The 21,863-nt window shown below is 46.5% G+C and overlaps 1 protein-coding gene across 1 annotated transcript in view; it reads right to left on the bottom strand.

Annotated features, from left to right (window-relative positions):
* DCTN1 (dynactin subunit 1) overlaps positions 1–21,863 on the bottom strand; it is a 124,195-nt gene that overhangs the window by 52,364 nt on the left and 49,968 nt on the right. Inside the window, exons 3-5 of the mRNA XM_065404587.1 lie at positions 20,157–20,235; positions 16,514–16,545; positions 6,138–6,158 (exon numbers count right to left, since the gene is read on the bottom strand). Of these exons, the coding sequence (XP_065260659.1) occupies positions 6,138–6,158; positions 16,514–16,545; positions 20,157–20,235 (132 nt within the window). The remainder of the gene's footprint in view (positions 1–6,137; positions 6,159–16,513; positions 16,546–20,156; positions 20,236–21,863) is intronic.

Below are 21,863 nucleotides of genomic sequence, written 5' to 3'. Positions count from 1 at the left end.
AAACGGAGCCATTAGTACAGTACACAAACTAACAAGAGACGCCCCTGGGAGTGGACACTGCGGGAAGTAGTGGAACAAGAGATGTAACAGGAGATGGACAAAGTAGCAGCAGCTGCTGAATGCATGAGACACGAGGGAGCCCTGTTTGTTATGAATCTTTTGTACTTGGGCTCAGAATACAACCCTTAAAAATGAGTCCCAGAGCACTGAATGTTATGCTGATAGCTGAATGGTCTCTGGGATGGTGCAAGCAATGGGGCTGCTTCTATAGGTCACAGGACGAAGCTTGGGTAGATTCTGCATACAGAGAATTATAAAGCTAGGCTAAAATAAAGGCAGGGAACAAACTGGCTCCAAGGCACCTGCTATGGGGCAGACACAAACTGTTTGATGAATCACTGAATCAACTCCTCCCAATAATGCTCCCTAGAAACAAAGTTTTTCATTGTCTCCATTCAGCTGTGGTATAAAATGGACAAAGCACTAGCTGGCTACGCTCCCCCTCACAAGGGCCTCAAACTTCCAGGATCAGATGGAACAGGCCCTCGGTTTCAGCTCCAGACAACTCTGCCAGCCACAATCTGCCCATTGCGACTGTTTGACTGACTGCTGCCCTGTCTCTTTTCAGCTCGGAACCCGCTAGCCAGTCAGGCAGCTCCCCTGGTTGGCTAATTTATAACTCTGGGCAGTGTATCTGCCCAACCTTCAGCTAAACTGTCCCATTTAGTTCTCCTATCTATATTTTAAAACAACCCAGCATCTTCTGCCTCTCTGTACAGCACGAGGGGCGAGGAGGAGTCTCTTTTGTCCCCAAGAGCCAGCTCCCTGTTCTGAGCACAGAAATGTGGTAGAGTGGTACTGTTAGTCCATACATATATGTTAGGTGTAGTATACACATTAATAGGTATTACATGCATGGTATTAACATAGTACACATTATGTATATGGGTGCTGGGAATTAATATTAACTGAATGTATTACCCTCTTCCCACAATTCTGTTCACCCGTGTCAAGCATAGAATCATAGAATATCAGGGTTGGAAGGGACCTCAGGAGGTATCTAGTCCAACCCCCTGCTCAAAGCAGGACCAATCCCCAACTAAATCATCCCAGCCAGGGCTTTGTCAAGCCGGGCCTTAAAAACCTCTAAGGAAGGAGATTCCACCACCTCCCTAGGTAACCCATTCCAGTGCTTCACCACCCTCCTAGTGAAAAAGTTTTTCCTAATATCCAACCTAAACCTCCCCAACTGCAACTTGACACCATTACTCCTTGTTCTGTCATCAGGTACCACTGAGAACAGTCTAGATCCATCCTCTTTGGAACCCCCTTTCAAGTAGTTGAAAGCAGCTATCAAATCCCCACTCATTCTTCTCTTCTGCAGACTAAACAATCCCAGTTCCCTCAGCCTCTCCTCATAAATCATGTGTTCTAGCCCTCTAATCATTTTTGTTGCCCTCCGCTGGACTCTTTCCAATTTTTCCACATCCTTCTTGTAGTGTGGGGCCCAAAACTGGACACAGTACTCCAGATGAGGCCTCACCAATGTTGAATAGAGGGGAATGATCACGTCCCTCAATCTGCTGGCAATGCCCCTACTTATACAGCCCACACTGCCATTAGCCTTCTTGGCAACAAGGGCACACTGTTGACTCATATCCAGCTTCTTACCCACTGTAACCCCCAGGTCCTTTTCTGCAGAACTGCTTCCTAGCCATTCGGTCCCTAGTCTGTAACAGTGAATGGGATTCTTCCGTCCTAAGTGCAGGACTCTGCACTTGTCCTTGTTGAACCTCATCAGGTTTCTTTGGCCCAATCCTCTAATTTGTCTAGGTCCCTCTGTATCCTATCCCTACTCTCCAGCGTATCTACCACGCCTCCCAGTTTAGTGTCGTCTGCAAACTTGCTGAGAGTGCAGTCCACATCATCCTCCAGAGCATCCCACAACGCTTTGCAAAGCTAGAGTCAGCTTCAGTGTTCGAAAACTGGAAACGTACCAAAGCAAAGATACATGAATACTTTGTACCAAGTACAGTTACCAAATGCTTTCCTGGCTCATCAACACTTGGAATGTACCATTCAAAACGGAGACATGAGAAAGTACAGGGAGGCACCAAGGACAAAGGTGGCACAAAGTAGTGGGTTAAACTTAAAGTGACGTGTAAAGAGTTTTGTAACTTATAAAAATCACACCGTAAATACTAGTAGCTGAAATGCGCATCTTTGAAGCACACCTGTGTAAGGTGAACACACAGCGAGAATTTGCTTCCCAGAAGGAGAGTGTGTGTGTCTCCTTCTCGCACTGTACTGCTTTATCTTTATACATTGGACTAAGTTCGGTTATTTGGTCCTGAACATTAAGAACATGTAGTCAAACAATTGGCTATATCTGAGTCAACAAGACACTACGCACCAGCCTGGGCGTTCCATGCAGCTGCCCATAATCCCACACGTGAACTCTCCAAAGCCACTGTCCGGGGAGGCTGGGACCCCTGAGTGTGGGAACAGGACACTGCCCATCTTTTTCAGCAGAGGTCAGGCTGTATCTCATGGAAAACAGAGTAGGGCAGTGCCCACCACAACCATCTTCGGCTGCCCATTGCTATTCGCCAAGTTGCTTAGGCAACCTCAGGCACCTCTCCCCATTACTGATTGGGGTCAGTCTCCTTAAATGAACTGCACCTTGGAGCATCTCAGAGCTTAAAAACCTTGTCTCCTCAAGGAAGAAAAAAGCTGCTTCCTGAGGCTGGTCTCACTAAAATGGCGACGTTGATTACTCACATCTGACCGGAGCTTCTCAGCACATGGGAGCAGAAAGGCTCCTGGATCCCTGCTTCCAACCTCACCACAACCTAAACTGCCAAGCTCATGGGGCCTTGTGCCAACCTGTACATAAATGAATGGCTTTTCCACCACTCCCTGGTGGACACGACTCCAGGCTGAGCTACGGATACATCCAAGGCAGGTACCTACAGGTTTGGGTTAAGACAGAAAGGGGTCAGGCTTTTTGCTCATTTAACCCCTCAGATGTCAGTCTTTGCAGCTGTTACGTGCTACTATTACACTGCAAGGCTGACATTTCAGTGAGGGGGGCCAGTCCTGGGTATTTGAGGCAGGATTTGCTCTCTACACAGTAACTGCTATGCCAGACAGCACTGTAGCAATGAACAGAGGATTGTGTGAGCTGTAATTTCATTCCAAAACTGGAGAGAATGGCCATCTTGCTGCCTTTAAACAGCTAGCTTACTCTCCCTTCTCCACCAGCCTGTCACACTGCAGGTGGCAGGAGGTTTCAGCACTCTCCCGGTGTTGCAATCCCTAGTGAGCTGTTCACTCAGCTGTGTTCTTTACTCGTGCAAGTGCAGCATGGGCCGAAACATCAAGTGCTCCCCTCAGCAGATTCACGCCGCCTGCTCTTGGCATCTCTGGCGGGATGAATGCAGAATGACACGAGCAGCGGATACCTTTGGGGAGAAATATGAACTTCATTGCTCTGTAAGACTTTGTGCTACTGCACAGCTCCACCGTTACCAGCAAGAAGCTCCTGGCCTCCCCCTGCACCCAGTATGCAGGCCTTAAAGGAAACCGACCCAAAGGCACAGCAGAAGTTCCTTGAGGTGTCATGTGGAAACAGCAGCTGTCTCAATCCTTGAGAGAAATAGGCAATTGGGAGCCCTCGAGAAGAGTCACTCTGACTCCAATGGAGGCCAGGGTGGAGTTAGTGTTACTCTCTGAAGGTCATGGAGAGGCAACACCCCTGAGGCAAGAGGCTGCCTATTCCACCCTCCCTGCTGAATACCTGGCTCCAGATGGCAGGCAGAGAGTGGAAGAGGGCTGATTATTTGTATTTGCTCTTTGCCCCAGTTTAAGAGGTGGCCAGTCTCAGAGGACTGGGGCCATCTGCCACCCAAAATAGAGCAAGAGGAAACAGCTTTTAAACCGATTAAAGTCCAACATGTACCATGCACTGCAAAGAGCTACCTAATCTCATTAATACGGATTTGCCAACTAATAATGTTATTTCTTTTTAGGCATTAGTAGTTTTACCAAATAGAACCTTGATTCCCAGACACTAAAGTGGTCACAAGGAAAAGAGCTGGCAAGTTGATTGACGGTTTCAACCCTTAAAATGGAACTGTGAGGAGCAGGGCAAGAAGAAACTTTACAAATGAGCTGAGGCTGGGAGGACGTTCTAGGACATACCTGTCCGATCTTGGTTTCCATCCCAGGGTTAGTCCCACAACGTTAGTGAGGAAACCCCACTCGCGTCATGGGCTCTCTGGTATCGGTCTGACTTAGAATTACTCCTTTTAGAATGAGACAATTAATACCCTGACCAGATGGTACCATGCCTGCCACCAACCCAATCCAGCGGCGATCTTCACAATGAAGTAAGGCAAAACTGGAAAGTAAAATCAACACACACTAGAGGTTTTCCATCAGAGAAAGTGTACAGAGCCGGGAAAGCCAGAGCTTGGTGTGAGTAACAGCAGCATGCAGGACAGCAGGGACAAGAGCTAGCAGGAGAGTGAAGTAACAGGGCAAAGCGCATGCAGATCAGTAAGTTCAGACACATGCAGAGATTTCAGACTGGACAGAGCTCACAGAGTTGGTCAGAACAAAGAGGCTTGGAACAGTTACTACAGAACACCAAACTTCCAGGGGAGCACAGCTTCTCCTCCTGCTCTGCTCCCCATTTGTGCTCATTCTGTGGAAGGGACAGACGGAGTTCTGGGCTCGCATTCTTTCTCCTCCCAAGTGCCGAAGGGTTATATAGACTGGAAGTGAAAGATCCACAGCAGCACTACATGCCATCACTCACAGGAACAAGCAGGTACTGTCTCACTCTCTCTCATTGGCATTTCTAATGGGCCCATCAGTGTAGTATCTGGGGGGCTAGAGTTTTTGCAGGGTTTCCTTGTCGAAGTTACAACATGCCCCAGTCAGACAGCTAAGCTCCGCTGAGATCCGCATAGCTTTCCTTTTGATACAACTGCAATTTGAAACAAACGACAGATCTGCTGGGATTTTCTGGCCTTCTCCTTTTCCCTGGCTGCTGCCGGGATCTAACAGGGGTGGGTGTAAGGGAGGTGGCTCTTTCGAGAGAAAAGTTAGTGTGAAAAAGAGGGACTTGGGAAAAGCTGTCATTTTACAAGTATTACATTTAGGCAAAATGGTGACTTGTCTTCAAATCAGAAAGAAAATGTCCGTTAGCCGATGTGCATCAGTTTGCTAAGGGAGGTGGGTTGACACTGGAATATTTTGTGCAAAGTATCCGAAATAGATAGCCAGGAAGATAAACCCAGCAATAGGGAAAACTGTCTCAAGAGAGCAAAAAAATCAGAGTTTGGAAGCAGGTAGTGCTGATTCAAAACCAGAGCATGACCTGTGACAGCACCTCTCTGATCATCCAGAGCAATCGCTGTCTGTTTTCATCTCTCCCTTTAGACAGTAAATTCAATGGGGCAGGGAATGTGCCTACATCGATTGTGCCCAGCTCTGAGCACACTGTTGGTGCTTTACACAGGAGATTTACATCCATTACAGCAATAGTTGGAAGGAAACAAGGCAGCAGAATGTGAAAGCCAAGGTTAACGTATCAGCCTAAGCTACGGGATGGAGATCACAATACTTGGGTTGGGCCTTTGATTCTAAAGCCGACTCGTGTGTTGATGTCAAGAATTTCAATACATGCACCCAGAGAGAAATATGATGGGCACATTTCACAAGTACAAATAGTTAACTCACACTCAGCACTGGTGTGAAAGCTTTATCCTGATGTTGTGAAGGAACAGCAGAAAGTTCTCAGAACTCCCAAGAAAAAAAACGTTGTTTGGTTTATGAAGCCACGTTCCCCACCAGGTTGCGTGGCAGGCTGAGAAGTGGTGACAGATACTTTCCCATAAAGCAATGCTCTTCCCCCCGTGCATTTGGACTCTGGTTACTAGCACCTCGTAAGCAAGCTGCGCCAGCCGAGGAGCCGGAGAAGGGGAACACATGCAATGAGTAAACATGCGACCATACAATGGAAGGCACAGCAGCAATGAGTGACAAGGAGCCGAGATGTATTTGGGGGCATTTCATGCGGCCAGGAGATTCTGCGACGTACAGATGAATTGCCAAAAAAAATGCACCACCTTTTTAGGTTTCGCTCCACGCTGCATGAAGAGGGGACAAAGATTAGAAGTTAGAGTTTACACTGCCTGGACGGACAACAGAAGTGAACCGTTCACACAGTGGTTATACAGCTTTCCCTGCTGTTCCCGAGGAAGGTACTTTGATCTGTTCTGTTGAAGTCACCAGCTCTCAATAATACGGACAATCAGCAAGGAGGAAAGCACCCAGATTAACCTAAACAAGTCTGTGAAATGTGACCTGCCAGCGTGTAGCAGATAACTGAGCTGGCCGTTGCCTTGAGGCTCGTGGGCTTTATCCCTGAGTGGCTATAATCAGGCTTTGGCTCCTAGGGCATTAAGGCTTCTAAGGTTCCAGCAAAGAACATTTTGAAAGGCAAATGACGGCACTTGACAGCTTAGTTAATTGGCAGGCAGTGGGGCCTAGCGAAGAAAGCACTGGACTGGACTCAGGGGACCTGGGCTCTATTCCTAGCTCTGCCACCGGCCTGCCGGGTACCTTGGGCAAGTCACTTCCCTTCGGTGCCTCAGTTTCCCCACCTGTACAAAACAGATAATGCTCTGGCTACTGCCCTGCTCTGTGAAGGGCTTCACACTCTACTGACGACAAACGCTATAAGAGCTGGGTATTATTTTGTTTCCATACCGTCAATGCATTTGCCCCCAGAAGCCTGGGATTGCTAGGGAGCTAGGTCTGCCCCAACCTCATCCCTAGCAAACACTGTTCATATTCCAGCCGGAGCCCCAGGTCAGCAATCTCTGCTCAGGTGCTGGGTGGGGCAGGGAAGTGTGTACAGCCGCTGCTGAGCTACCCCTGGTGAGTTCTTTGTATCTTACGGCCAGCCACAAGTCAAGTTCCCCAATGTAAAATTAGAGCGGAGTGAATTCAAACTGGGCAGACTTGCAGTAACCAAGAGGGACATGAACAATTGCTCATGATTGGGTTATAACTAATATCTAAGGCTCAAATTATAGAAAGATAAAGGCTTGAACATGCCACTTTCCCCATTAGACAGATCTGCCCTGGCTGTGTCGAATCTATCGACCAAACCAGGCCGAAATACGTTGAGAGAGAGAGAGAGAGAAACAGAGACACAGAGAGAGAGAGAGAGAGAGAGAGAGAATTTTCTCCTTTCCCCAAGTAGCACTGACCTCTGCAGACATGCTACCATGAGTCACTTCTCCATATCAAAACCAGAAGCACCACCATTATTGCAATTACCACAGCAGACAGAGTGAGGCCTAGGGAGAAGGCTACTGCTGCCGTATTTACACATTTGTGTAAGCCTCTTATTTCATCCATGTTAACACAGGTCCTGTGTCCACCTTCCCAGAGATTAGCAGAACCATTCTGCTTTGCCACCTCTATTCTAGCTTTATCAAGCAGCATGCTTACTGGCTGGGCGCTCTCAGTCGGAGGCTGGGATGACAGACGCCCTTAGGGAAAATGAACAGGTGGTGTTCACCTTAGATTCAAATACCAGGAGCTTTTTTACATAAACAGATTCAACAATAAATGCATTTACTTATCCTCCATTTGGATAAGGACACAACACAAGGCACAAATTCTATGCTATTATAAAGTGCCAAGGGAAGCCTTAAAGCAGTGAGAATCTCCGATTTCTAATTGGCTGGTTACCATGATGCAGACACAGATTACCAGCATTTATCCCTGGGATTAGCAGAAAGGAGTGGAGATAAAATTCACAGGAAATCCAACCCCAGCACAGAGACACATTTGAGTGATGCAACCTATGTCAGGAAACAACAACTTCCCTGTGTTACGTGCACACTGCAGTGTGTGAACATCTGTCCACCGCCCTGCTGGTTTACTGATTACATTGCAATAGCTTTGGACCAAGAAATAGACCATTTAATTCCATTTTGGGGCGCTCATGAGCGAGCTTCAACAATGTGTTTGAGACAATATTTTAATTAAGGCAGGAATGTTTCCCAGTGATTAAAACTGGAACTGGGAAACAGAACTCCTGGGTTCCATTCTCAGCTCTGCCACTGACTGGTCGGGTGCTCTTGGGGGGATGTGCACGTGTTAACAGACACTTCTCCAATCTGCATCTCAGTTCAAAGTAGAAATCCTTACCTACCCACCAGGGATGTTGGATCAGGATTAGTGGAGGTAAGACACAGGATCTTTGGATGAAAGTTGCTATAGAAGGGCAAAACAAATCTGTCTGTAAACACTTTATACAAAAATCTGAGGTCTACATTATCCCGTGTCCCTTTAACCTTGGGGAGACTGAAGAAAAGGGAGACTATTTTGGCTAAAGGGATCATCTCAAAGACATGGCTGGTAACTTGACTATAGCAAAGTTAATCCCCAAAGGACCTGGAGACCATCAGCTTTTCCTGTCATGTGCCACGTTAGATCACTGGACACTCTGATGCTGTCTGTGTATTTTAGGTTTATAGCTCAACGGGGCACAGAGTGCCTGTTATTTACAATAGCACTTTCCCTTGACTCTAGTGTCATCTAGTGGCAAAATACTGTTAATCTGCAGCTCTTGAATGTAAGGAGAGGCAACAAACAGCAGTAAGCCTCTGTCCTTGGGAGAGGTGGGAAGCTGCTCTGTGATGTCCTCAAGCTTCTCAGACAGTATTTTTACTAATACAATTAGGCTCTTCTTGAAGAGCAGCAGTATTGCCTCAAGCAACAAACAGGGTGCTCTGCAAATCCAATATGCAATCATCAAGGGACAAGAGCAGTTGTAAAATGCACTTCAGCACAGAGAAGTGATCACTCCTCATGCCCAGTAAAAATGGGAAAGGTCTTCAGTATCATTCCGACTACAGAGATGATGAAACCAAGGTAGAGAGGAGAAGTTATGGGCCCAAAGTCACACAGAATCAATGAAGGCTTGTCTACACAGGAAGGTAATTTAGATGAAGGTAGGATGTGAATTTAAAGCGGAATAGCTATTCCTGATTAACTCCCTGTGTGGATGTTCTTAGATGCTCGTATTCCAGAATAAGAGCATCCACACAGGGAGTTAATCAGAAACTCTTCCCTGTATAGACAAGCTTTAAGTAGCTGAGCACTGCAGATGGCCTGAAGGAGAGCAAGGCTTGGCTTTGATGTCTCAGGGCCTGACTTCACTGCCTTGCACCTTGTAGAGTTATTTACCCCTGGGCAAAGGGGATGTAAAGGCTCCCCGCAGGGTGAGTGAATGAACTGTTCTGATTTGGTAGCATTTTTACACCCACTTTGCACCCACATTCCATCGCCTTCATGCTCTTGGCTTTGTGCTAACGACCATGCTGCTTGAAACGGCCTCCACTCCCCATCTGCCGAGTCCCCTCTTCTTCTGGTAAACCCACATCCTTCCAGGAACTGATCCTTCTTCCTCACTCTTCCTGAGACGCTGTCCCATGACTTGCCTAAACGAGACTAAGCCTTGTGAGGGCACAGAACACATCTTACTCTAAGTGGGGTTTAGTATCAGATTGAGCCCAGTAACTTGCGTGACTATCGAGGATTAACTGGATACAGTTTAGGACGCTGCTCTTTTTGCTTCTCGCTACTGAAACAGTTTTCAAGAAAAAGGGGACCCGACACCACATCCCCTTCCTGAAGGGAAGGAAATATGTCCAAAATAGGCAAAGCAGAGAAATGAGGAGAAAGCTATGAAGTCTGGGGAGGGATAGCTCAGTGGTTTGAGCATTGGTCTGCTAAACCCAAGGTTGTGAGTTCAGTCCTTGAGGGGGTCACTTAGGGATCTGGGGCAAAATCAGTACTTGGTCCTGCTAGTGAAGGCAGGAGGCTGGACTCAATGACCTTTCAAGGTCCCTTCCAGCTCTAGGAGATATGGAGATATCCTATCAGTCTCACCTTGGTTCTTGGTACCACATTCTCAGAAGCAGAGAAAGCAAAGAGGTACCACGTTAACAAGAGAGAACTGCAACGAAGCAGTAGTTATCTGCGAAGATCAACATGCTAGAAGAGATGCCACAACACAGAAAATCCACATCTCAGAGACCGATATTGTGATTTCTAAGGAATCTGTGCTAATGACATGCCAGTCTAATCAATGGATAGTCCACTCCTAACAGGCCACGCTTCACACTCAGGGTACGTCTACCCTGCGGTTAGGAGGTGTCATTCCCAGCTCGAGCCAGCACACTACAAATAGCAGGCAAGTATCAGAGGGGTAGCCGTGTTAGTCTGGATCTGTAAAAAGCAACAAAGAGTCCTGTGGCACCTTATAGACTAACAGATGTATTGGAGCATACGCTTTCGTGGGTGAATGCCCACTTCATCAGATGCATCAAGTCTTGCGTCTGACGAAGTGAGTATTTACCCACGAAAGCTTATGCTCCAATACATTTGTTGTCTATAAGGTGCCACAGGACTCTCTGTTGCTTTTTACAAATAGCAGTGTGACTGCGACGCCATGGACCAAGCTAGCCACCCAAGTACGCACCTAGGCTCTAGCTAGCACATGGACATGCACCTGAGCTAGGAACTTCGCAACCCAACTGCAGTGTAGACAGCCTCTGGGACTGCTTCGCAGGAGCTTGATTTGTTCTGATACTAAACATTCTTTAAGGTTGACTTTACTGTGAAAGGTTCTATTGATAATTTTCTGGACTTAGATGATCAGTGTCTCCACAGAACACGTGTCTTTGTATAGGTGCTAAAAACTGGATTCAGGATGAAAAACAATTGTGGCAACGTGTGGCGAAGGCTTGCACAGAGACATCACTCAGAGTAAAGATGGGCTTCTCAGACAAAGAGAACCATGGGCTACAAGCAGAGGTGGCCTCCAACAATGGGCTGGGAACGCTGCTGACAACAATGCCATGAAGCTCTCAAGCAACCACTTTGGATAGCCCAGTAGCTCTGAGTTTTACAGAGTAACATCTGTTCTTTCTTGGCCAAGGGAAGGGTCATCACACAGAGAAGGAGATGACACTGATTTTGACAGCATTTCCTAAGCTAGTGCCATACTCCCTAGCAAGACACTTGCCGTGTACTTTCAGCCAGCAAACGTTGGATCCTCCATAACTGGCCAAAGAACAGGGTTAGTAAAAACAAGACTTGCTTGTAAGATACCAAACCTGGATCAGACGATGGTAACTTATCAAACCAATCCCCCTTGCAGCACTCAGCTCTTGTAGTTTTGAGTGCAAAGAGCCTCAGGACCATCAGCAGCAAACAGCAGCAATGATTGAAATGGGCAGCAATGCTGGGGAATGTTCAATCTAGAGCATGTGCTTTGTTAGAGATTTTGTCCCAGTACATTTGGCCCTCAGCACCAGAGCATTGAAGAAATGGGCAGAGTCTCCTTGCAGGGGGGGAACATGCAGTCTCTAAAGCAATCAATATTGAGCTTTGGCTCCTTTGCCTAGGATTTTATGCCGGCTCAGAGCCAGATTATCAAGTATCTAGGCACAGGCTTGCCACGCGCAGACAGAGGGGCCAACTGGGCAGTCAGAATTTTTAACATTAAGCCCTAAAGCAAAACCCATTCTAAGTATCTGGAGTATTTATAGGGTACCAGTCAACCGTGTCTCACTTACACCCAAGCTACATGTGCAGCTAGCTCACACATGAGCAAAATGCTGTGAGTGCAGCTCAAAGCCTTTAGCCCACGTTGTTTCCATGTGCGCAGCTATCCCAGGTCGCAAGGAAAGCGGTGTGATCAATGCAGCCTGAGCTGGCAGAGCCCTAACGTTTCCAGCACCGAAGCTGAAAGGAAGGCTGTATGTAGCTGAGCATGCAGCTCCCACGGGGATCAGTGGGCGTTTTGCACCCAGACAGCATTCATAGCAGTTAAGAGGATGCCCAAAGAACCCTACAGTACATGTGGAACACTGGCAATTGCCACAGTGAATGTTTCGGAGGAGGAATATCCACAGCGTGTTATAAAGCAGGAATCACTAGATGGGACGGGCTGCATGTAATCCAGTGTTGGTCTCGGACAGTGGCCAGCATCAGATTCTTCAGAGGATGGTGCAAGAAAAACCCAAGTGAGCCACTATGGAATAACCCAGAGGTTCTCAAACTGTGGGTCGGGACCCCAAAGTGGGTCACGACCCTGTTTTAGTGGGGTCACCAGGGCTGGCTTAGATTTGCTGAGGCCCAGGGCTGAAGATGAAGCCTGAGGGCTTCAGCCCTGCGTGGCATGGCTTTGGTTACAGGCCCCCTGCCTGGGGCTGAAGCCCTTGGGCTTCAGTTTTGGTGTCATCCCTACCTCCCCCCCCCACCCCACATGGGGCGGTGGGGCTTGGCCTTTGGCCCCCCCATCCTGGGCCGTGGGGCTCAGGCTTCGGTCCCCCCTCCTGGGGTCGTGTAGTAATTTTTGTTGTCAGAAGGAGGTCGCGGTGCGATGAAGTTTGAGAATCCCTGGAATAGCCTGTCTGTTGGGGAAGTTTCCCCCTAACCCCAGCAGTTAGCGTTTGGCCTGTGTTATGAAGATGTACAAAAACTGTGCAGCCATGTAACAGTGAATGTCCTCAGCTCCCATATACATACCGAGCCTTTCTAAAGTCTGAGCAGCTCTTTGACTGAGTGTGATCAGACTGTCCAAAGTCTCCGAAGGGTTAAAGAATGGCATCTATGCCTCTGCTCCAATTTTCTGTTGGTTCAGGAAACATACCTTAAACTAGGTTTGAAGGGGGCAGGTGACCAAAGCCCACAGGTAAGTCAAGAACCTGGAGACCTGGGAGAAGGGTCGGAATTTGTGGGGGAACATGGGCTGTTATAGCAGGGATAAAGGAGAGAAGACAGAACTGGGGGTGGAATCAAATCAGTATCTTAAATGTCTGTATATGAATGCGAGAAGTATGGGGAATACACAGAAGAACTCAAAATACTAATAAATAAAAACAATTATGACATAATTGGCATCACAGAGACCTGGTGGGCTAATACACGACAGGAATATTGGTACAGAAGGGTACAGCTTGCTCAGGAAGGACAGGCAGGGAAAAAGGGAGGAGGTGTTGCCTTAGATATTAAAAATGTATACACATGGACTGAGGTTGAGATGGAAATAAGAGACAGACTTGTTGAAAGTCTCTGGATAAGGATAAAAAGGGTAAAAAACAAGGGTGATGTCATGGTAGGGATCTACTACAGACCACCTAACCAGGAAGAAGAGGTGGATAAGGCTTTTTTTAAAACAACTAAAAAAATCATCCAAAGCACAGGACTTGTGGTGATGGGGGACTTCAACTACCCAGACATCTGTTTGGAAAATAACACATCAGGCACAGATTATCCAGTACGTTCTTCAAATGTACTGGAGACTTTTTTTTATTTCAGAAGGTGGAGACAGCTACCAGGGGAGAAGCTGTTCTAGATTTGATTTTGACAAATAGGAAAGAACTGGTTGAGAATCTGAAAGTGGAAGGCAGCTTGGGTGAAAGTGATAGAGTTCACGATTCTAAGGAATGGTAGGAGGGAGAACAGCACAATAAAGACATGGATTTCAAGAAGGCAGACTTTAGCAAACTCAGGGAGTTGGTAGGTAAGATCCCATGGGAAGCAAGTCTAAGGGGAAAAACTATTGAAGACAGTTGGCAGTTTTTCAAAGAGACATTATTAAGGGCACAAGAGCAAACTATCCCTCTGCGTAGGAAAATAGGGAGTATGGCAAGAGACCACCCTGGCTTAACCAGGAGATCTTCAATGATCTAAAAATCAAAAAAGAGTCTTACAAAAAGTGGAAACTAGGTCAAATTACAAACGATGAATATAAACAAATAACACAAGTATGTAGGGACAAAATTAGAAAGGCCAAGGCACAAAACAAAATCAAACTAGCTAGAGACATGAAGGGTAACAAGAAAACATTCTATAAATACATTAGACACAAGAGGAAGACCAAGGACAGGGTAGGCCCGTTACCCAATGAGGAGGGACAAATAACAACAGAAAATGTGGAAATGGCAGAAGTGCTTAATGACTTCTTTGTTTCGGTTTTCACCAAGAAGGTTGGTGGTGATTGGACGTCTAACATAGTGAATGCCAGTGAAAATGAGGTAGGATCAAAAGAGGCTAAAATACGGAAAGAACCAGTTACTTGGACAAATTAGATGTCTTCAAGTCACCACCGCCTGATTAAATGCATCCTAGAATATTCAAGGAGCTGACTGAGGAGATATCTGAGCCATTAGGGATTATCTTTGAGAAGTCATGGGAGACGGGAGAGATTCCATAAGACTGGAAAAGGGCAAATCTTGTGCCCATCTATAAAAAAGGAAATAAGGACAACCGGGGAATTACAGCTCAGTCAGTTTAACTTCTGTACTCGGAAAGATAATGGAGCAAACAATTAAGCAATCAATTTGCAAACATCTAGAAGATAATAAGGTGATAAGTAGCAGTCAGCATGGATTTGTCAAGAACACATCGTGTCAAACCAACCTGATAGCTTTCTTTGACAGGGTAGCAAGCCTTGCGGATGGGGGGAAGCGGTAGACATGGTACATCTTGATTTTAGTAAAGCTTTTGATACTGTCTCGCGTGACCGTCCCATAAACAAGCTAGGGAAATGCAACCTAGATGGAGCTACTATAAGGTGGGTGCAAAACTGGTTGGAAAACCATTCCCAGAGTAGTTATCAGTGGTTCACAGTCATGCTGGAAAAGGGCATAAAGAGTGGGGTCCCACAGGGATCAGTTCTGGGTCCAGTTCTGTTCAATATCTTCATCAATGATTTAGATAATGGCATAGAGAGGACACTTATAAAGTTTGTGGACAATACCAAGCTGGGAGGAGTTGCAAGTGCTTTGGAGGATAGGATTAAAATTCAAAATGATCTGGACAAACTAGAGAAATGGTCTGAAGTAAATAGGATGAAATTCAATAAGGACAAATACAAAGTACTCACTTAGGAAGGAACAATCAGTAGGACACATACAAAATGGGCAATGACTGCCTAGGAAGGAGTACTGCGGAAAGGGATCTGGGGGTCATAGTGGATCACAACTAAATATGAGTCAACAGTGTAATGTTTTTGCAGAAAAAGCAAACATGATTCTGGGATGTATTAGCAGGAGTGTTGTAAGCAAGACACAATAAGTAATTCTTCCGCTCTACTCCGCTCTGATACGGCTTCAACTGGAGCATTGTACTCAGTTCTGGGCACCACATTTCAGGAAGGATGTGGACAAATTGGAGAGAGAGTCCAGAGAAGAACAACAAAAAATGATTAAAGATCTAGAAAACATGACCTATGAGGGAAGATAGAAAAAATTGGGTTTGTTTAGTCCGGAAAAGAGAAAACAGAGGGGACATGATAACAGTTTTCAAGTATGTAAAAGGTTATTACAAGGTGGAGGAAGAAAAATTGTTTTTCTTAACCTCTGAGGATAGGACAAGAAGCAATGGGCTTAAATTGCAGCCAGGGAGGTTTAGGTTGGACATTAGGAAAAAGTTCCTAACTGTCAGGGTGGTTAAACACTGGAATAAACTGCCTAGGGAGGTTGTGGAATCTCCATCTTCGGAGATATTTAACAGCAGGTTAGACAAACACCTGTCAGGGATGGTCTAGATAATTAGTCCTGCTACGAGTGCAGGGGACTAGACTAGATGACCTCTTGAGGTCCCTTCCAGTCCTATGATTGGATACCCAGACACAGTAACAGGCACCCACATAGGTCTCGTATGAGTCACGAGAACTCCCGGACAAAGATAATTAGGGCAGTATATATAAAGCTTAACTGTAAACTAGGCACATATCCAGGAAATCCAACAGGTTTTCAGCAGAAAAGGTGAATTTAAAATATGCTGTTAAAAAGAGAGTCATTTCCTTCTCTGAAATGTAAGGGCCATTTGGAGGGAAACAGCGATTTCACATTACTGGAGAGCATTCAGGGGCAAGCTCTGCAATACTGAATCAAATGAAGAATGACACCCCCCCCCAAAAAAAAAAAAAAAAAAAAAATCTACAGCAGGCTGCAGTGCTGGACTGTTGGCCTCCCTCCCCCCGGTGTGACCCCACTGGGAGAGGGCTGTTTGTAACGAACTGAAAAGGTTTCTGGTCATTTGGAATAAAGCTATTTTTGATGTGCCTGGCTCTTGACTGACCCCAGGAGGAATCCCTTGTGTAACACCCGGATAACGCAAAAGCTAGACTTTCCTCACCAGCCATTTTATTTGGGGGGTTCCTTTTTTGCCCCCTTTAATCTGAGATGTTCATTGGCTGAAATCCCGGCCCTGCTGTATGCATGGTTACTAGTTCTGTGAGGCTGCAGACAGACGTCTGGTTACACTCTGGAAAGGCAGGAAGAGCTAATGAAGGGAATTCTGCAGATTAGCGTGCGCAAACCCTCCCCTCCCAAAAGCCAACACACTGACGTGGTGGAATGAGTTTCTCCAAGCAGGCGGCAGGGTCTCAAGCTGAAGTACTCACCAATTTGCTGGTTTTGGCAGCTTCCAAAGATTCTGGAAATAAAGCAGAAAAACAAAGAACCATGAGATGTTTGTCACATGTACCACACAGGGCTCTTAGCACATGAGCAGCAGGGCAGAGGGGAGTCCCAACTCACTCTCTGGAATCCTTTGCTTCACTGTGAGAGTTAAGCCCAAAGTCTAGGTGTAGCTGAAGGATCACTAGATGTGACTCTAAGAGGAGGAATGAAAAGTCTGGGAAGAAGCAAGGTTACAGTGCATCAAAACGAGCAGGCGTGCTGAATTAGATGGCCTTTTCTAGGGCAGCAAGTGTACGGTGTTCTTAAGGATAACTCAAGTTGGTTACCCTTGGGGTTGGTCCTGCTTTGAGCAGGGGGTGGGACTAGATGACCTCCTGAGGTCCCTTCCAACCCTAATCTTCTATGATTCTATGATCCAAAGAATATCAACTATTTCAAAATATAACAGCAAGCCCATGACATCTATCCTTGCCTCTGGTTAGATGACTGCAAGATTTTAGAGAGCTTTGGATCATCTCAAGCCTAAAAAGCCCCTTTTTCAGGAACACAGAAGTACGGACACATGACCCTGTCTCCACCAATTAGATTCCATCTGGTAATCAAAGGTGATTTTATATATTATATATATATATCCATAAAGCAGGGCCAGCTAAAAGGCATCTCAGGCCTGTAACATCACTTGGTAAACTAAAATATGTTTCTATAGTTAGTCATGTGAAATTCTCCACATGGCTAACTTATGAGCACAGGTCAGGTATCTTACTGACCACAAGGAAAGTTAGGCATTTAACCAGCTACATGTGTGCAAATAAAATTAAGTGCATAGAAGAGACAAGCTGTATGAGGCAATTTCTTGCCTTCTGAGCTCCTCTTAAAGGTACCTCTAAACTTTGAGCAGGTTTCTCCTCCACCTTTGTTAAATGACCATCTCTGTTCAGCAACCAATGCTTGTCGACCCCTCAAGAGAGGTTGCACTATACTTGATTTGCACACGCATGTAAGTTGCACACTCAAATGTATCTGTGCAGTTGCCTGAGTTTAACCTTGAAGATCTAGATTACAATGTAATGCGTGGAGAAAACTTAATGCTTCTGGGGCTGTGATCCTGTCAGGCTCCAACTAATCAGGGTCAGGCTTTCTCAGTACTAGAATGGGAGACCACCCAGGAGAATCCAATATCCTGCAGCATATGTTGACTATTCTGTAGCTGGCATTCTTCCTTGAACGATTACGTTAAAGCCCCATAGGTCGTTATGAGGGGTTGTGTCTGTCGTAGTTGGTCAGGTGCTCCGTTTGCGGTTTCCTCTATAAAACAGCAAAGAGAGCTCCTGACCAACTCTGACAATCAAGGGTGTCCTGGCATTTAAATGAACAGGTGCAAATGCTGGAGTCTGGGCTGAAATCCAATTCTACATAAAGGGCCCTGGCATTTTCACTTGGATTCGGGATTTTTCTTCACCTCCTGTCCTGAACTGTTTGTATCTTTGATGTACTCTGTTGAACAGCTGCTGCATTCCACTCCAGAGACAGCTACAGTTTAGTGGTGAGCAAAGCGATTCCCATGTACAGGTGTGCGTAGGCATGGTCAAAATGTACAATTTTAGCGTACAACCTTGAGTTAAGTGCAGAAGTTGTGTGTACTAAGCACAGGAGGAGGATTTGTTTGGGTAAATTTCATCCTTTGTTTTGTTCCTGGATATTTGATGGGTCTGATATTGTGGCTTGCAGCGATGGTAGCTGTTTGTATGGCATTCATTGTGGGCAGCACTCTGTTTGCGTGCGTGTATTAAGGTGAAATGAGGCATCAGCTGCCCAGATAACAGACACTATAGAAGCAGCTCATAAATCAAAGACCCCAACCATCCCCACTGTGCTTCTTACACCTTTATTCCTTTTAGCAGAGAAGGTGCTAGATTTATGGGAATTGAAATCTCTGCATCGTATACTGCAGAGGCAGAGACTGCAGCAGACGCTGCTGTTTCTATGGAAACTCCCTGGCATGGAGCCACGCTTCATGTGTCTGGATTTTGCTTCTCCAAAGAGCACTGCAGCTGACCCTGTGTGCTTTGACCCCTTCCACCTTCCTCATTCTTCTTGGTCTCCCACCATCACCTCTACAGCTCAGACGTTTGAGCTACTCATCTCAAACACCTGTCTTATCCCTCTGACCCAGCCAGTGACTGCTCCTCACTGTTCACTTCACCCTCTCTGAACGTGTGTGTGTGTGTGTGTGTGTGTGTGTGTGCCCGTCCGCCCGCCCGTCATTTTCTGAGGCAATTCCCCAGATCCCTCTGTCAATATCCACCACTCTAGCCTCTCTGGCTCCTCATGAGCTCTTCTCCCCCAACCTCTTACTTCTTCACACAGCACCCGCTGGGATGCCTCAAGGTACAGGAGTCCAGCTACCAGGGCTGGAGAAAGCAGGGCAAACTGGAGCTCACTCTCCACCAGGAGGTAGGCAAAGTCCAACTCACAATCTACAAGCCTTTCTCCGGAATCTCTCTCAAATTAGGAGCTCCAGAGGGATCTATCAAAGCTAAACAACTGGGCAGCACAATGGGCGATGACATTCAGGGCAAGGTAATCCACATGGGAAGGTACTACCTGAACTGCCCTGACACTGCTTACACTTCACTGAAAACCCAGCACTTCGGAAAGAGAGACCTGGAGATCAGAGTAAGCAGCTCAGTGAGAGCCACTCCTCAGGGTGAAGCAGCAAACAAAACATTAGGAATAGGGTGAGCAAATATTGCCGCTGTTCTAATACTATTGGCTAACTCCGGGGGATGCTCTCCCCTGGATACTGCGTTCCGTTCTAGTCACCTCCTCTCAAGAAGAATGCAGCAGAAATGGGCGGGTGGGAGGGGGGAGGACAACAAAGGGCAATGGGGATTAATAGAGGCCTAGAAAAACTTCCATGTGAGGAGAGACTGAACATTAGGGACTATTTAGAGAGGAGACAGAAATGGGATGACAGGCTCATCATACAGGGACAAACAAACAGAGGCCTAATGACATTAAAAGGCAGCAACATTTTAAAAAAACAAGCTGCCACCCACTGCCCAGCCCCCTTACCACTGGAGGCTAGTTCTGGACCGTTTCACTTAGACTGCCTTTCCCCAGGCAGTTATGGACATGCTCCTTGCCTCACTTACCTATCGCCCACCAGCATTCTACTTGAGCTTAAGCCGGTGTGGATTTCAATACCACTGAACGCTCGAGGACTTGAGGAAGAAACCAGTGATATTCTCGCCACCCTGGACTTGAATCCTAACCTTACCTGCATGATGGCAAACTTGACAGCAGCCTCCCATCAACTTCAGAGGGCTCTGGATCCAGCCCTTAGTGGGGATCCTGGGTGGCCTTTATAGCCTTTCCTTGGGTGCTTGTTGAGATGCCCTTGGAACGCTAAACTAAAGGAGCAATGCACCAGTAAGTGCTATGCTTGCACCTCCACGTGCCCCAGCGGAGGCTCCCCTCTGGCAGGAGAAAAGGTAGAAGGGATGGGTGAAGATTTCCCCAAGAGCTCCGATTCTAGGCAATGCTGGATGTCTGACATATTGATCCCTCTTGGGCTGGAATGAAGGGAGATAAGGACTCGTAAGAAAGATGAGTGGACCATACCTCTTTTGGGGACCTTTGAGGCAGAAGATTCTGGGGTTTCTGGAGATGTTGTATCTGCTCCATCTTCAAAAATCTGGATCTGAATAAATGGAATAAATTCAACGTTACCAGCGAGGAGTGGCATGAACACACAGCAGCCCCATTCTGAAGTTGGGGCTTTAATACAACAGACTTCACTTTGTGCTGATTTTTAATCTCATTTCTTGGTGTTCCTCCCTCCCCAGCTTCCTGAAAACTTATATTTGAAATTGACTAGAAACCCATTGTGGATTTGAGGACCCAGTTGCCCAGGCAGTCTAAAGCAGTTTACAGGTCGCTATCTACTTCAGTCCAAGCCAAGCTAATGACTTTTGGTCTGTAGATCAGTTTAAGTTTCTGACCGATAAGGAGAAGCTAGGATTTGTTTTTAAAGTATATTTGATCTGATCTGAACAGAATTGTAAAGACTCCCACATTCCTCAGTAAGAAAAGCTGCTTTTCTCCAAGATGTAGCAACCTGTGAGGGCTCAGAACACCAATACAATCAACACAGGGGTCCTAGGGAAAGCTGCCACGCTCTCAGGGAGATTCCAGCACCTGAAAGCAGAGACGGTCTCAGGTTTGGGGCAATGCTATGAAATCTAAAGCACAGGCGTCCTAGGGGTCTTTTTAAACAATCTTTTTTGGCCAGGCTCTTGACTGACAAATAACAGAGGATAGGTGGTTTGTAAACAAGCAGGCACCTCTGCTGTAGCCTGCCAGTCTGTAAGTGGTTCCTATGTAGGTAAGGTGCCCAGGACACCAGATAGACACTTCTTAAACGAGCAGGAAGAGGTATTAGAATCATAGAATCATAGAATCATAGAATATCAGGGTTGGAAGGGACCTCAAGAGGTCATCTAGTCCAACCCCCTGCTCAAAGCAGGACCAATTCCCAACTAAATCATCCCAGCCAGGGCTTTGTCAAGCCGGGCCTTAAAAACCTCCAAGGAAGGAGACTCCACCACCTCCCTAGGTAACGCATTCCAGTGCTTCACCACCCTCCTAGTGAAATAGTGTTTCCTAATATCCAACCTGGACCTCCCCCACTGCAACTTGAGACCATTGCTCCTTGTTCTGTCATCTGCCACCACTGAGAACAGCCGAGCTCCATCCTCTTTGGAACCCCCCTTCAGGTAGTTGAAGGCTGCTATCAAATCCCCCCTCATTCTTCTCTTCTGGAGACTAAACAATCCCAGTTCCCTCAGCCTCTCCTCATAAGTCATGTGCTCCAGACCCCTAATCATTTTTGTTGCCCTCCGCTGGACTCTTTCCAATTTTTCCACATCCTTCTTGTAGTGTGGGGCCCAAAATTGGACACAGTATTCCAGATGAGGCCTCACCAATGTCGAATAAAGGGGAACGATCACGTTCCTCGATCTGCTGGCAATGCCCCTACTTATACAGCCCAAAATGCCGTTAGCCTTCTTGGCAACAAGAGCACACTGTTGACTCATATCCAGCTTCTCGTCCACTGTGACCCCTAGGTCCTTTTCTGCAGAACTGCTACCTAGCCATTCGGTCCCTAGTCTGTAGCAGTGCATGGGATTCTTCCGTCCTAAGTGCAGGACTCTGCACTTATCCTTGTTGAACCTCATCAGGTTTTTTTTGGCCCAATCCTCTAATTTGTCTAGGTCCCTCTGTATCCGATCCCTACCCTCTAGTGTATCTACCACGCCTCCTAGTTTA

The sequence above is a fragment of the Emys orbicularis genome, chromosome 5 (genome assembly GCF_028017835.1).
Source record: "Emys orbicularis isolate rEmyOrb1 chromosome 5, rEmyOrb1.hap1, whole genome shotgun sequence".
Taxonomy (NCBI): Eukaryota; Metazoa; Chordata; order Testudines; family Emydidae; genus Emys; species Emys orbicularis.
Note: the sequence above shows the minus strand (reverse complement) of the source record. Positions and strands in the feature narration are given on the sequence as shown.